We start from the raw sequence: 16,483 nt of genomic DNA, 5'->3' as shown, positions 1-16,483 counted from the left end.
AGATGGAGGTTACTACTGAGCGGGGGATCAGAAGGGCTGGGGGTAAACTAGTGAGCAGGGGATCTGCCAAACGAGGGAACTAATAAGCTGGGGATCTGCTGAGTGGAGGTACTTATGAGCTGGGATTCTACTGAGGTCCTTTAAAACAAATAGAAAATCAACCACACACACAGGGCATCTGCCAAGCTTCATTAAAGCTTCCGAAAAGCATCAAAAAAGCATCATGAAGTGGTAGTTGCTTTAATGTGCATTAAAGTCGAAGCATGTGTAAATGACTTACATTGGTGGTCTGAAAGCCACCCCTAAAAGCTCACTGGTGCTGGGACACCGGTTCTTTCAAATTGCATTGGCCCTAGACCTATGCAGGCATCAACAAATGGAAAGTCACAGCTATAGGAACCCCTAGCAACCTCTGAAGGAACCCTATGATTCCTCCTAACCATGGTGGAAAATGGTTGCATTATATGGGGTTAATATACAGCAGAATATACCAAAACTGAACGTCTCAGTGTTGGTGAAGCGGTGCTTTAATTGTGGCTTCTCATCTACTGGAGGCTCTTGGTCTTCCAAGATCTCTGGACTTCTATTGTCCACCCCAGCTGCTATAATAAAGTCAAGAATCTAGCTTTCAGCATTTGCTGGTCTTAAGACTCACTTCTCTTTAACCTGTCGGGCGTGCCGCTCGTTTACCACCCCGATGGGCTTGGAGAGGTCACGGAACACCTCGGGGTTATCCAAGTCCAGTGTTTCTGAGACATAGTCCTGCAGAATCCAGGGGAACTGGAAGAAGAAGAAGAATAAAAACAAATATAAACGTTGATATAAAGTAATAAAAAACAGTCTAGTGATATAAAGATCTTTATAGAGGAATCACGACCTCCTTCCTCCCGCTGGTGATCCCTCTAGTGATATAAAGATCTATATAGAGGAATCAGGACCTCCTTCCTCCTGCTGGTGACCCCTCTAGTGATATAAAGATCTATATATGGGAATCAGGACCTCCTTCCTCCACCTGGTGACCCTTCTAGTGATAAAAAGATCTATATAGAAGAATCAGGACCTCCTTCCTGCTGGTGCCCCTTCTAGTGATATAAAGATCTATATAGAGAAATATGACCTCTTTCCTCCTGCTGGTGATCCCATTAGTGATATAAAAATCTAAATAGGAGAATCAGGACCTCCTTCCTCCTGCTGGAGATCCCTCTAAAGTTCTATATAGAGGAATCGGGACCTCCTTCCTCCTGCTGGTGATCCCTCTAGTGATATAAAGAAGCTCTATATAGAGGAATCGGGACCTCCTTCCTCCTGCTGGTGATCCCTCTATGTACACAAAAGGCAGATTTCTCTCAAATATTGTTCACAATCTGTGTAAATCTGTGTTAGTGATCACTTCTCCTTTGCCGAGATAATCCATCCACCTCACAGGTGTGGCATATCAAGATGCTGATTAGACCGCATAATTATTGCACAGGTGTGCCTTAGGCTGGCCATATATGGGTCAAATTTCGAAATCATTTTTTTTCGAAAAATTCTATCTAAGAATTTTCGTTAGAATTTCGCACCATTAGTGGGCAGAAGCAACAGCTGATTTTCGTACAGTCATCGATTTTGAGTGATTGGGCATGTTGGAAATTTTTTGAAAAGCTAACGATTTTCTAATCAACGATGGGAGAATTGTGCGAGAAATATAATTAAAAAATAAATGCGCACGATTGCAAGAAAATACAATTCCCGGAAAGAAAAGAAGATTCCCAGCCACACAAATTCTTTTCTGTAGCAAAATGAGGTGGAATTTAAGGCCTGGTTGGTCGAATTTCGAAATCAATGGTGGCATCGTCAAATATCAAAATGCACGAAATCTCTGATTTTCGAAAGAATATTCTTTCGAAATTTTACCCATTTATGGCCAGCCTTAGGCTGGCCACAATAAAAGGCCGACTCTAAAATGTGCAGTTTTATCACACAGCACAATGCCACAGATGTCGCATGTTTTGAGGGAGGGTGCAATTGGCATGCTGACTGCAGGAATGTCCAACAGAGCTGTTGCCCGTGAATTGAATGTTCATTCCTCTACCATAAGCCGTCTCCAAAGGCGTTTCAGAAAACAAAGCAACATCCACTAACGAAAACCAATTCCTTTTTCGTTAAACAAAACGAAAATATGAGGGAGCGACGTTTACCCTCGTGAACTTCTGGTTTCCACTGAGCTCCATGCCAAGCAGTTAGCACTGGAGTATATTAACCACTTTACCACCGGAGGATTTTCCTGCTTTACGTCCAGGCCACTTTTTGCGATTCGGCACTGTGCGACTAACTGACAATTGCGCGGTCATGCAGTGCCGTACCCAAACTAAATTTACGTCCTTTTTTTTCCCACAAACAGAGCTTCCTTTTGGTGGTATTTGATCACCTCTGCGCTTTTCATTTTTTGCGATATTAATAAAAAAATGCGACAATTTTGAAAAAAAATAACATTTTTCTACTTTGACAGTTAAAAAATATTCAATATATTCAATTTTTGTCATATATTTAGGCCAAAATGTATTTAGCTACATGTCTTTGACAAAAAAATTCTCAATGAGCGTATTTTTAACCGCTTTAAGACCAGAAGATTTTACCCCATTCCTGACCAGGCCATATTTTGCGATTCGGCACTGCGTTATTTTAACGGGCAATTGCGTGGTCGTGCGACGCTGTACCCAAATTAAATTTATGTCCTTTTTTTCCCAGAGAGCTTTCTTTTGGTGGGATTTGATCACCTGTGCGTGCGATTTTTACTTTTTGCGCTATAAACAAAAAAATGTGACAATTTTGAAAAAATAACAATATTTTTCACATTTATTTATATGAAATTCCCCCCCCCCCCAAAAAAAAAGTAAAAATCTAAATTTTTTAACATTTTAGGCCAATTTTTTTTCTTCTACATATTTTTGGTAAAAAAAAAAAAAAAAAAACGCAATAAGCGTATTTTGATTGGTTTGCGCAAAAGTTATCGCAGCTACTAACTACGGGAAATTTGTAATTTTTATTGTTTTTTTTTTTTTTTTTTAACTAGTAATGGCGGCGATCTGCGATTTGTTTTGCGGGACTGCAACATTGCGGCGGACAGATAGGACCCTTGACTGACATTTTTGACACTTTTGGGGGTACCAGTGACATTACTACAGTAATCAGTGCTATACATATGCACTGTTACTGTAAAAATGACACTGGCAGGGAAGGGGTTAACTTTTATTGGTGATCAAGGGGTTAATGTATGCCTGGTGTTTACTGACGTGTGTGGGGGGAGGGGACTGAGTGACACAGGCACAGATCGGATGTTGAGCTATGCTGAATCCTGCAATCTGTCCCTGCCTGTCACTTAGGAGATCCGCCCACTTTGTTTACACAAGCGGGCGGATCTCCACGCTCGATCCCCGGCGATCGGTCATCACCGCCGCTCCTCCCCTGGCCCGACTCCCGCTGTGACTGAATACAGCGGGAGTGAGCCTCCGGCGGTGCGCGCACGCCGCCCACAAGGGGAGGAGTCCAGCGACGTAGGTCTACGTCGCTGGACGATAACAAACCACTTTGCCGCAGTACCCTCAATGTGAGTGGTCGGCAAGTGGTTAAGCATGGTCTGTAGGCTCTGAGGAAGAGGCTAAGCCTAGAAACGTGTTAGCCATATCAAGCCTTTGAGGACGGTACATCTTCCTTTTCTGACGCTGACGGCAACACAATACTTTGATATGCACATACTTGTTTGAGAGTATTTTTATTTCTTCATTCAATAAAGCGTTTTATGGAGGATAATGCGCTAGGCTGGTGCGCCCTTGTATTTGTTTTTTGATTGTAGTGGTCCCAGACTACCCTGGTCTTGAAGGGGCAGCAAGGCTGAAGCTTCAAGAAGCCAAGTGTAAGGTCTTGTGCATGGGCGCGTGTGTGGCTCAAGCTGATCAGAAGGTCACTTCTTAGAGCGCAGGAGATCGGTGCATTGCACTATTTTTGGTTTGGTACACCTGTGCAATAATCATGCCGCCTAATCAGCATCTTGATATGCCACACCTGTGAGGTGGATGGATTATCTCGGCAAAGGAGAAGCGCTCACTAACACAGACTTAGACAGATTTGTGAACAATATTGGAGAGAAATCGGGCTTTTGTGTACATGGAAAAAGTCTTAGATCTTTGAGTTCAGCTCAAGAAAAATGGGGGCAAAAACAAAAAAGTGTCGAGTTTATAATTTTGTTCAGTGCAAATTAAATTTTTGATGATATTCTAATTTTTTGAGATGCACTTGTACGTTTTCCTACTTCACGCCATTTATGTTCGGTTAAAAAAAAAGGAAGAGGATGGGACTTTCTGTCTGGCACTCACCACTGGATACTGAGACAGATCGTTGTAGGTCCTCCCAGCAATTGTATTCAGTTGCATCAGGTACTCAAAGTTGGAGATCTCCCTAAACACCCATTTCTGGGGGACGAGAAGAAAATCAAAGAGGTGCAAAACTTCAAGTCAAGAAAAGTCCAGCACACAGCATTCTTAATGGTCAAAGTACACCTAAACTTGCAATATACAGACTCTAAACATTTGGATTTTGTGTCTAAAAAAACTAACTTGTAAAAAAACAAATGTATCAACCAGTATCAAATGTATCCTTATCACCTAACTGAACAACAAAGAGACAAACCTCTGAGAAACAGATCTATCCTAACTGAAGAACTACAGATACTGCTGATCAGCCTCCCTCAATCTCTTTAACCACAGAGGAACCTCTTATCATTTTCAGGTCTTGGGGAACCCTTGCTAAAACCAATTTATTTGGAATCAGTGAGAAGAACGCCCCCCCCCCCCCCTCTTTCAGTTGTGGTCAGAATGTCAGCCCTTACAGACAGCAAAAAAAGATCATTGGTGTAATATCTGCCGACGCCGCCAACTGGCATTTGCCTCAGAATTATCCAGGTACTACCAAGAAGCAACCTCTGGAGCAGCCTGAAGGTGCCGCGGAACCCTGATTGGGAATGGCTGCTCTAGATCAGCTATTACATTAAAGAGTTCTTCCAGGGCTTGCTAGATGTTTCTTGACCGTTGGCCAATTGACCTCACCTCTCATGGTGCCCGTATAGTTCTGGGGCCAACGCCACTTGGAAGAGCAACAGACATAGCACCATAATCTTTTTAGATGCCAGAATGGAGCACCAATATAAGGAGCATTCTTCCCACTGACCTCCAATATAAGGAGCCTTTTTTCTACTGACCATCAATGTAAGGAGCATTCTTCCTACTGACCACCAATGTAAGGAGTATTCTTCCCACTGACCACCAATGTAAGGAACATTCTTCCTACTGACCACCAATGTAAGGAGTATTCTTCCCACTGACCACCAATGTAAGGAACATTCTTCCCACTGACCACCAATGTAAGGAACATTCTTCCCACTGATCACCAATGTAAGGAACATTCTTCCCACTGACCACCAATGTAAGGAGCATTCTTCCCACTGATCACCAATGTAAGGAGCATTCTTCCCACTGACCACCAATGTAAGGAACATTCTTCCCACTGACCACCAATGTAAGGAGCATTCTTCCCACTGCTCACCAATGTAAGGAACATTCTTCCCACTGCTCACCAATGTAAGGAACATTCTTCCCACTGACCACCAATGTAAGGAGCATTCTTCCCACTGACCACCAATGTAAGGAGCATTCTTCCCACTGACCATCAATGTAAGGAGCATTCTTCCCACTGATCACCAATATAAGGAGCATTCTTCCCACTGACCACCAATGTAAGGAGCATTCTTCCCACTGACCATCAATGTAAGGAGCATTCTTCCCACTGATCACCAATGTAAGGAACATTCTTCCCACTGACCACCAATGTAAGGAGCATTCTTCCCACTGACCACCAATGTAAGGAGCATTCTTCCCACTGACCATCAATGTAAGGAGCATTCTTCCCACTGATCACCAATGTAAGGAACATTCTTCCCACTGCTCACCAATGTAAGGAACATTCTTCCCACTGACCACCAATGTAAGGAGCATTCTTCCCACTGACCACCAATGTAAGGAGCATTCTTCCCACTGACCATCAATGTAAGGAGCATTCTTCCCACTGATCACCAATGTAAGGAACATTCTTCCCACTGCTCACCAATGTAAGGAGCATTCTTCCCACTGCTCACCAATGTAAGGGACATTCTTCCCACTGACCTCCAATGTAAGGGACATTCTTCTCACTGACCACCAATGTAAGGAGCATTCTTCCCACTGCTCACCAATGTAAGGGGCATTCTTCCCACTGACCACCAATGTAAGGGATATTCTTCCCACTGACCACCAATGTAAGGGACATTCTTCCCACTGATCACCAATGTAAGGGGCATTCTTCCCACTGATCACCAATGTAAGGAACATTCTTCCCACTGACCTCCAATGTAAGGGACATTCTTCCCACTGACCACCAATGTAAGGAACATTCTTCCCACTGATCACCAATGTAAGGAACATTCTTCTCAGTGACCTCCAATGTAAGGATCATTCTTCCCACTGACCACCAATGTAAAGAGCATTCTTCCCACTGATCACCAATGTAAGGGACATTCTTCCCACTGACCCCCAATGTAAGGAGAATTCTTCCCACTGACCTCCAATGTAAGGAACATTCTTCCCACTGATCACCAATGTAAGGAACATTCTTCCCACTGACCCCCAATGTAAGGAGCATTCTTCCCACTGACTACCAATGTAAGGGACATTCTTCCCACTGACCCCCAATGTAAGGATCATTCTTCCCACTGATCACCAATGTAAGGAACATTCTTCCCACTGACCCCCAATGTAAGGGACATTCTTCCCACTGACTACCAATGTAAGGGACATTCTTCCTACTGACCACCAATGTAAGGGACATTCTTCCCACTGACCTCCAATGTAAGGAGCATTCTTCCCACTGACTACCAATGTAAGGGACATTCTTCTCACTGACCCCTAATGTAAGGAGAATTCTTCCCACTGACCCCCAATGTAAGGAACATTCTTCCCACTGACCACCAATGTAAGGGACATTCTTCCCACTGACCTCCAATGTAAGGGACATTCTTCCCACTGACCACGAATGTAAAGGGCGTTACATTGCAACACCCCCCCCCCCCCACCCACTCAGTGCCCTATGTCCTGAAACATGACAGTTTAAAGTGTTACTAAATCCAGGACTCTGCATTCACTATATCTGATCTCCCCAGGGCTCTGCATTCACTATATCTGGTCTCCCCAGGACTCTGCATTCTCTATATCTGGTCTCCCCAGGACTCTGCATTCTCTATATCTGGTCTCCCCCAGGACTTTGCATTCACTATATCTGGTCTCCCCAGGACTCTGCATTCACTTTATCTGGTCTCCAAGGACTCTGCATTCACTATATCTGATCTCCCCAGGATTCAGAACATGGAAATGCAAATATTTTAGCAAATATAAAACTGCTAAATACCTTTTCTCATTAGCAGTATATAGTATTGTGTTTGGTTAAAGCTTGTAGGAGGAGTTTTCATTCTACTCTGACTGTCCTATGAGGCTGCAGTACCCCTATCCCTCTGTCTGGACAGTGCTTATTGGCCCTGTGCTGATCACATGCACCCTCTCAAGAAAAAAAATAAAAAATAACTCTCTAGCAATACACACCAAACTGAGCATGTGCAGAGTGAATCCAAGGCTCTGTTCTATCAGGAGATGGATTGGGGACTGAGGAAGAAGGGGAGGATCAGAGAAGACAGGATGAAACAGCCTTTTTACACAATGAGCAGGATTAACCCCATAGGTTGCACAGTGAGTATAACAAGCATGCTTTACTGCATAGACAGATTTTTACAGTTGTGGGTTTAGTAACTGAATACATTAATTAGTAGAATGATTTAGGAAAATCTACATTTAAAATAAAAAATGCGTAAAAACAAATCCGACATTCAATCCCCATCCCCCAAAATACTGAGACGGTGCGCGTACATACCTGTGTGAGGCCCGAGGCTTGGAGAAGCTCCTGCGGAGAACGACTGCCAATCAGAAACTGGTTGGGGGGGTGTAAGCCGAGGATGCGGGAGTAGACTTTATTCCGCACCTGAATGTGGCACACCAAAATAAAATTAAGGCTTAATTTACATGTTGTGGGTTTAAAATAATAAAATTATAAAAATTACAAAAATTTAGTAAGAAAAGAAAACGCGTTTTCCTTAACAAGTTGAATAAAAATCGATTATTTAAAAAAAAAAAAAAAAAAATGAAAAAAAAAAAAAAGGATTTTTTTAAAATTTAAAATCAGATTTTTTTGATTTTTATCAAATTTATTTTAGTAAAAATCTATCTAAAGATGGTTTTCTATTTAAGATACATTAATATTTAGTTTATTCAGCATGAGTTGGAGCTTAGTTATGTAGCACCAGGCTGTATATTCTGCAAAATTTAAATTTTTTGGTAAACTCATTCAATGAATCCAAGCTGTGCATGCGGAGATAACATGCGCTACATTGATGCATTCACACAATTTCACACCAACTACCAGCAAGAATGAGTCCTTACATTTAACCATTTGCTCAAATTCTACAAATCGCAGATTGCCACCATTACAAGTAAAAAATAAAAAAAATAAAAAAAAATGACAAATCTTTCCATTAGTTTGTAGACACGATAACTTTTGCGCAAACCAATCAATATACACTTATTGCAATTTTTTTTTTACCAAAAATATGAAGCAGAATACACATTGGCCTTTTTATTTATTTTTTTTATTGGGAATGATATATCAGAAAGTAAAAAATATTGTTTTTTATTCAGAATTTCTTTTTTTTTTTTTATAGCGCAAAAAATAAAAAAAAACGCAGAGGTGATCAAATCCCACCAAATGAAAGCTCTATTTATGGGGAAAAAAGGGCATCAATGTTGTTTGGGTACAGCGCCGCATGACCGCGCAATTGTCAGTTAAAGTAACGCAGTGCCATTTCGCAAAAAATGGTCATTAACCATTTCTGGACCGGAAGATTTCCCCCCCCCCCCCTTAAAGACCAGGCCATATTTTGCGATTCAGTACTGCGTTATTTTAACAGATAACTGCGCGGTCGTGCGACGCTGTACCCAAATAAACTTTATGCCCTTTTTTCCCCACAAACAGAGCTTTCTTTTGGTGGTATTTGATCACCTGTGCGATTTTTTTTTTTTTTCGCCATAAACAAAAAAAGAGCGACAATTCTGAAAAAAAAAAAAAAAATGGATTTTTGTAAAATCTTACCGTAAAATCCTTTTCTCTTAGCTCATTGACAGACGTAGTCCTCGGTGATACACCACCTTCGGGTTATGTTGCCTCCACAGGAGCAGGACTAGACAGGAAATTAAAAAGCTCTGGCCACACCCCAGGGGCAGTCCCAGAGGGTATATCCTCTCTCTCTCTGCCTCAGCAAATCAGTTATGTGAAAAAGCAGTCTTTAGAGATTTTAACCCAACTCAAAAAAACAGAGGGGCGGGGACTACGTCTGTCAATGAGCTAAGAGAAAAGGATTTTACGGTAAGATTTTACAAAAATCCATTTTTCTCTATCGCTCATTGACAGACGTAGTCCTCGGTGATACACCACCTTCGGGACGTCCCAGAGCAGTATCACAACTGAGGGGTGGGAAAATGGAAATCAAATCCCAATCTAGAAGGCCCAACCGGTGCCAACTAGAAGTTTACAATGCTCATCCTTAATGATGAGACTCAACAAAAAAAGAGAAAACAATTTTTTTTTTTTTTTTTTTTCAAACAGAAAAAAACCCTCGAGGTAGACCACCGGTCTCCTCAAATTGCGGCCTGCAAAACCTTGCGGCCAAATGAGGCATCCGCCGATGCCGTCACATCAATTTTATAGAATTTTGTAAAGGTATGTACTGACGACCAGGTGGCCGCCTTACATACCTGGACCACTGACGCCTGATGGCGAAAGGCCCAGGAAGTACTGAGCGCTCGAGTGGAGTGCGCCCTAACAGGGAACGGAGGACTCTGACCCTTAATAGAATAAGCCTGTACCACCGTTTGTCTAATCCATTTGGCAATGGTCGCGGCAGATGCAGGCAACCCCTTTCTGGGGCCATCCGTGATCACAAAAAGTGAATCCGTCTTACGGAACGATTCCGTAGTCTTCAGGTATACCCTGATTGCCCGAACCACATCTAAGGAATGCAACGCATGTTCCCGATGATGCTTGGGCTGAGGACACAAGGAAGGTAGTACAATATCTTCATTCAGATGAAAATCTGAAACCACCTTGGGAAGAAAAGATGGCTTAGGATGAAGTACTACCTTATCCCTATGAATCACTAGGTATGGGGACTGGCATGATAATGCAGCCAGTTCTGACACCCTGCGAGCAGAAGTAATAGCCACCAAGAAGGCCACTTTCTGGGATAAAGTAAGCAAGGGAATCTCCCTGATGTTTTCAAAAGGAGGTTTCTGTAGAACCGACAAAACCAAATTAAGATCCCAAGGCGGTAAGGGCGCGCGGACTGGAGGAGCCAGGTGCCGCACCCCCTGGATGAAATTCCGCACCAAGGACTTGGTAGCTAAAGGTTTCTGAAAGAAGATTGCTAATGCTGAAACTTGACCCTTGATGGTGCTCAAGGCTAGCTTCTGCTCAACCCCTTGTTGTAAAAAGGCCAATATTCGAGTCACCGAATAGGTACGTGGAGGAAATCCTAAAGATTCGCACCACGCAATATAAGTCTTCCATGTGTGATAATAGACCTTGCTGGAAGTCGCTTTCCTTGCTTTAATAAGGGTAGGAATGACTGAAGTAGACAACCCTCTGTCCTTCAGTACTTGGGTCTCAATGGCCAGGCCATTAAACCCAGCGACTGTAAAGCATGATGGTAAATTGGTCCTTGAGACCACAGACACTCCCTGAGACGAAGTTCCCACGGAACGTCTGCGACTAGCATGTCCAAGTCGGCCAGGCCGGCTTGAGGAGGCCAGCCTAGAATTTCTAGGACCACTGGCGCTGATTGGATCTGAACCAGGCGTCCCTAGAGCTATCTGGCCCCGACCATCCGAGAAAGTCTGGTCGTTTTCTGTTCCCACACATTTATCAGCTACCTGATAGTTATCAGGAAAGGTGATCTTTTCTGGTTGAACCTCAGGGACCGAAGTCACCCGACTAGAGGCTACTTGGCCTATCTGGTCAACCAGATCCGATTCCTGTGAGGTATCGGGACTAATCTTAGGAAAAGGTAAAGGAAAAGATCTATTCAGGGAACGGTAACTACCGCTTCCTGTAGTACTTAAATGTTGGAAGGGAAGAATCGCACCGGTAGTAGTGGTTGATGCTCGATCTAATGTCCTGAATACCGGTGAAAACGTCCCCCCACCCTGAAACCGGGTGGGGGCGCACCTTCAGGCTGTGTACTCCTTTGCTTCGGGTTTGGCTGGGTTGGTCCTTTGCTTGTCCGACCAGCCCTTCTTGAACCCTCCTGGAGGAGTCTTGCCTTTCCCGCTTGTACCAGCCGGGCGCCCTTTATGGGCGGTAAAGAAAGGTCCTCGCTTGTTGCGAGGTCCCTTAGCTTTAGCAGCCTGTGGCAAAAAAGTGCTCTTGCCCCCAGTGGCATCCTTAATGATTTCATCTAGGTTGGCCCCAAATAGACGATTCCCCTGAAAAGGGAGATTGGTCAAGGTCTTTTTGGAACCTAGGTCAGCTGACCAGCATTTTAACCACAGCACACGTCTGAGGATCACTGCTAACTTAGATGCATGACCTAATAGGGGAGTAGTGTCCAAGGCTGCGTCACAGATAAACCGTAGCCCTTGTATGATCTGTTCCATCAAATCAGATGTCTCCTGGGGAATATCTTTTCCCCTAAGATCTTGGCGTACCATCTTCGCCCATTCCGTAAGTGTCTGGGAAACTAGACCAATAACGATTACTGGTCTAAATGCTGACCCTATCAGAGAAAAGATAGTGCGGGACTCTGCTTCTATCTTTCGATCCACCGGATCCTTAAAGGACGAAGTGTCCTCCACTGGAATAACCGTGGCTTTATTCAGCCTGGAAATAGGTGGATCCACGACTGGTGGTACCGTCCATTTCTTAATGATGGATTCCCCAAACGGATAGCGTCTAGCAATACGCTTGGAAATAGTAAAGGTACGTTTAGAATGCTCCCATTCTCCTTTAATCTGATTACCAAAACATTTAGGTACCGGAAAAGCCTTCGCCATCTTGATGGGCTTATTAGTCCCAAAAGGCCTCTCTGTTTCAGTTGCCTCTGCCGGTAAAGCCTCAAGTTTTAAGGTTTCTTGCACTGCCACAACTAGTGCGTCCACCAATGCTTCTTCCTGAATTATAGCAAGAGAAGAAGCGTCCTCCTCACTGTCTGAGGGGGCTTTACCTGGGATAACAGCCCTTGCAGAGGAACCTGCAACTGCAGTGACCATCTCTGAATCAGAGTCAGAGGTGTCAGATGGTATAGGGGTAGGCGGGGGTCGCTTCCTTGACCCCCGTCCCTGACAGGCCGCCTCCACCCGAGCCACCATAGACTCCAAAATTGCTGTAAATGACTCTATACTCTGTGCACCGGCGGGTCCCGAGGCCCCCTCGAGGGAAACAGGTGGGGGAATATGTGTGGCAGGGTCCATGATAATTCCAGTTACTTCCTGGATAATATAATTCAAAAGTAAAGAAAAAAACTTTTTTTTTTTTTTTTTTCTTTTTTCTGACCCCCAGCGCCACAAAAAAGCCCCTTAGTGTTACCTGCTTAGGGATCCCTATCGATCGAGAGAGAGAGAGATAGACCCCCAGGCTCACCACTTGATGCTCAGAGTTAAACTGCAACAGCTTACAGCGCTGTCTTGACAAACAGGAAGTCTTTTGGCTGGCTGCCCAGGAAGAAAGGAGGCGGCTCCGCCCCTCTGCACGCCTTCCGGCGCCTCCCCCAAGCTCCACGAGGTGTAGGATCACCTCAAACATGGCCGCCCCCATGCTGGAGACACGAGGCTACGCCAAAATGGCGGCTCGTGCGATCCTGCAAGAAAAAATGGCGGCGGCCTGCTGAATGTCGGTGTGCTGCACACAACACTGTCTCTGCCTGGGGATATGGCGTGGTTGGCGGTATCGGCCCCTGGCGGACCGCGTGGCCGTTCGGGAGGCCTGCTAATAGCTGGAGATCTGATTTGGAAGGCAGTCTACATGTCCGTGGCTTCTGACTGGTAGGTAGCTTATACTTACCCATAAGATTCCCAGAATGCCACAGATTACATCTTTTAAACATGTATACAATAGATTGTTAGCTCCCAAACCAAGCCTCCTGGCTTTTTGTACACATAAAATCACACTCAAAGTAGGAGGATTTGTGACATGTTATAGGATAGAAAGGACTCTTTCTTACCATACCGAGAGGGGCCCGCGTTCACCACAAAACCCGTCAGAGGGAAAGGGGGAACATACTACTCACCATACCGGAACCAGGCGGGCACCAACTCCTGACAGTACCCCTCTCCACCGGGGCGGGAGGGCTGTCGACCGATACGAACGCCGTGACTCATGGTCTTTGGCGTTTCAGCGAGACGTTTAACTCGCGGGTTCAGTCCTTTTAATGGGACTTTGTCGCGGCCGACCCAGCGCGGAGCTATGGCCTGCACGCGCTCGTAGGCTGAACTGGGGTGACCACCGGATCTCAACATCCAGCCCGTCGCCCAGTTCAGCTTTCTTGCTTGAAGATCTCACAGGAACACTGGAGAAAAAAAGCTGTCTAAAAAAAAATCCTTTAAGAAAAAATTCTTGCCAGGACCTAAGATCCCAGCAAGGTATCTAGGTCCTTACTCCTAACTAGACAGAAAATAACTGATTTGCTGAGGCAGAGAGAGAGAGGATATACCCTCTGGGACTGCCCCTAGGGTGTGGCCAGAGCTTTTTAATTTCCTGTCTAGTCCTGCTCCTGCGGAGGTAACATAACCCGAAGGTGGTGTATCACCGAGGACTACGTCTGTCGATGAGCGCTAGAGAAATTTACATTTTTTGGTAAACTCATTCAATGAATCCGAGCTGTGCATGCGGAGATAACATGCGCTGCATTGATACATTCACACAATTTCACACCAACTACCAGCAAGAATGAGTCCTTACATTTACCCACCGCCAGCAGTACATATACTGCAGCAGGTCGGCTCTGTCCCGTGAAACGACATAACCGTACGTCGCTGAGTGGGGGCGTGCATAACCGCCCCACTCGCCATGGGGGATGCTGATCTATGGGTCCGGTGGCCGCGATTGTCGCCGAGCACCCGCGATCGCTCCCCGTGGAGACAGATTGGCGGTCTGCCGTTGTAAACACGGCAGACCGCTGTTCTGTCAGTGATGAACACAGGGATCCTCCTATTTAGGAACACAGATCTCTGTATTCATTCCATAAGCCCAGTGCTGGGACAAGGTAATTTAGAGCCCAGGTTGAACATGCCAAATTGCGCCCCCCCCCCCAAGATGTATGGCGATTATGTGGCAGCAAAAATCCCCCCCTCTCTGCATGTTTACACCCTAAGCAAACATTCCCCCCTCCTCCCAGTACAAATCCCTGCTGAATTCCCCCCCTCCCAGCACAAACCCTCTCATTCCACATATACTCCCAGCACAATTCCCCCCCCCCCCCCCCAAAAAAAAAATCTCCCTTCCTAGCAAAAATTCTTTACCCCTCAAATTTACCCTCCAAACACAAATCCCCTCTCCCCCCACCCCAAATCCCCCCTCCCAGCACAAACCCTCTCATTCCACATATACTCCCAGCACAATTCCCCCCCCCCCCAAAAAAAAAATCTCCCTTCCTAGCAAAAATTCTTTACCCCTCAAATTTACCCTCCAAGCACAAATCCCCTCTCCCCCCACCCCAAATCCCCCCTCCCAGCACAAACTCCCCTCCCCTAATCCTCCATCCTAGCATAACCCCCCCCAAAAAAAAAAAAAAAGTCCCTTCCTAGCACAAAAAATGCCCCCCAAACAAGCCCAACTAGCACCAACCCCCCTCCCCAAACAAATTTCCCCTCCTAGCACAAATTCCCCCCCTCCCAGCACAAACCCTCTCATTCCACATATACTCCCAGCACAATTCCCCCCCCCCCCCAAAAAAAAATCTCCCTTCCTAGCAAAAATTCTTTACCCCTCAAATTTACCCTCCAAGCACAAACTCCCCTCCCCTAATCCTCCATCCTAGCATAACCCCCCCCCCCCCCCCAAAAAAAAAAAAAAAAGTCCCTTCCTAGCACAAAAAATGCCCCCCAAACAAGCCCAACTAGCACCAACCCGCCTCCCCAAACAAATTTCCCCTCCTAGCACAAATTCCCCCCCTCCCAGCACAAACCCTCTCATTCCACATATACTCCCAGCACAATTCCCCCCCCCCCCCCAAAAAAAAAATCTCCCTTCCTAGCAAAAATTCTTTACCCCCTCAAATTTACCCTCCAAGCACAAATCCCCTCTCCCCCCACCCCAAATCCCTCCTCCCAGCACAAACTCCCCTCCCCTAATCCTCCATCCTAGCATAACCCCCCCCCCCAAAAAAAAAAGTCCCTTCCTAAGCACAAAAAATGCCCCCCAAACAAGCCCAACTAGCACCAACCCCCCTCCCCAAACAAATTTCCCCTCCTAGCACAAATTCCCCCCCTCCCAGCACAAACCCTCTCATTCCACATATACTCCCAGCACAATTCCCCCCCCCCCCCCAAAAAAAAATCTCCCTTCCTAGCAAAAATTCTTTACCCCTCAAATTTACCCTCCAAGCACAAACTCCCCTCCCCTAATCCTCCATCCTAGCATAACCCCCCCCCAAAAAAAAAAAAAAGTCCCTTCCTAGCACAAAAAATGCCCCCCAAACAAGCCCAACTAGCACCAACCCGCCTCCCCAAACAAATTTCCCCTCCTAGCACAAATTCCCCCCCTCCCAGCACAAACCCTCTCATTCCACATATACTCCCAGCACAATTCCCCCCCCCCCAAAAAAAAAATCTCCCTTCCTAGCAAAAATTCTTTACCCCCTCAAATTTACCCTCCAAGCACAAATCCCCTCTCCCCCCACCCCAAATCCCTCCTCCCAGCACAAACTCCCCTCCCCTAATCCTCCATCCTAGCATAACCCCCCCCCCCCAAAAAAAAAAGTCCCTTCCTAAGCACAAAAAATGCCCCCCAAACAAGCCCAACTAGCACCAACCCCCCTCCCCAAACAAATTTCCCCTCCTAGCACAAATTCCCCCCCTCCCAGCACAAACCCTCTCATTCCACATATACTCCCAGCACAATTCCCCCCCCCCCCCAAAAAAAAATCTCCCTTCCTAGCAAAAATTCTTTACCCCTCAAATTTACCCTCCAAGCACAAATCCCCTCTCCCCCCACCCAGCACAAACTCCCCTCCCCTAATCCTCCATCCTAGCATAACCCCCCCCCCCCAAAAAAAGCCCCTTCCTAGCACAAAAAATGCCCCCCAAACAAGCCCAACTAGCACCAA

The 16,483-nt window shown here is 45.5% G+C and overlaps 1 protein-coding gene across 4 annotated transcripts in view; it reads right to left on the bottom strand.

Moving 5' to 3' along the window:
• The window catches only part of NBEAL2 (neurobeachin like 2), a 231,804-nt gene that overhangs the window by 32,287 nt on the left and 183,034 nt on the right, over positions 1 to 16,483 (bottom strand). For all 4 annotated transcript variants that reach the window (XM_082257949.1, XM_082257950.1, XM_082257952.1 and 1 more), the window contains 3 exons: positions 7,990 to 8,097; positions 4,356 to 4,451; positions 656 to 780 (listed from right to left, as the gene is read on the bottom strand). In XM_082257949.1, the coding sequence (XP_082114075.1) occupies positions 656 to 780; positions 4,356 to 4,451; positions 7,990 to 8,097 (329 nt within the window). The remainder of the gene's footprint in view (positions 1 to 655; positions 781 to 4,355; positions 4,452 to 7,989; positions 8,098 to 16,483) is intronic.

This window comes from Pelophylax lessonae, assembly GCF_965119305.1.
Source record: "Pelophylax lessonae genome assembly, chromosome: 5".
NCBI classification, from domain to species: Eukaryota; Metazoa; Chordata; class Amphibia; order Anura; family Ranidae; genus Pelophylax; species Pelophylax lessonae.
This window is presented reverse-complemented; position numbering and strand designations above follow the sequence as displayed.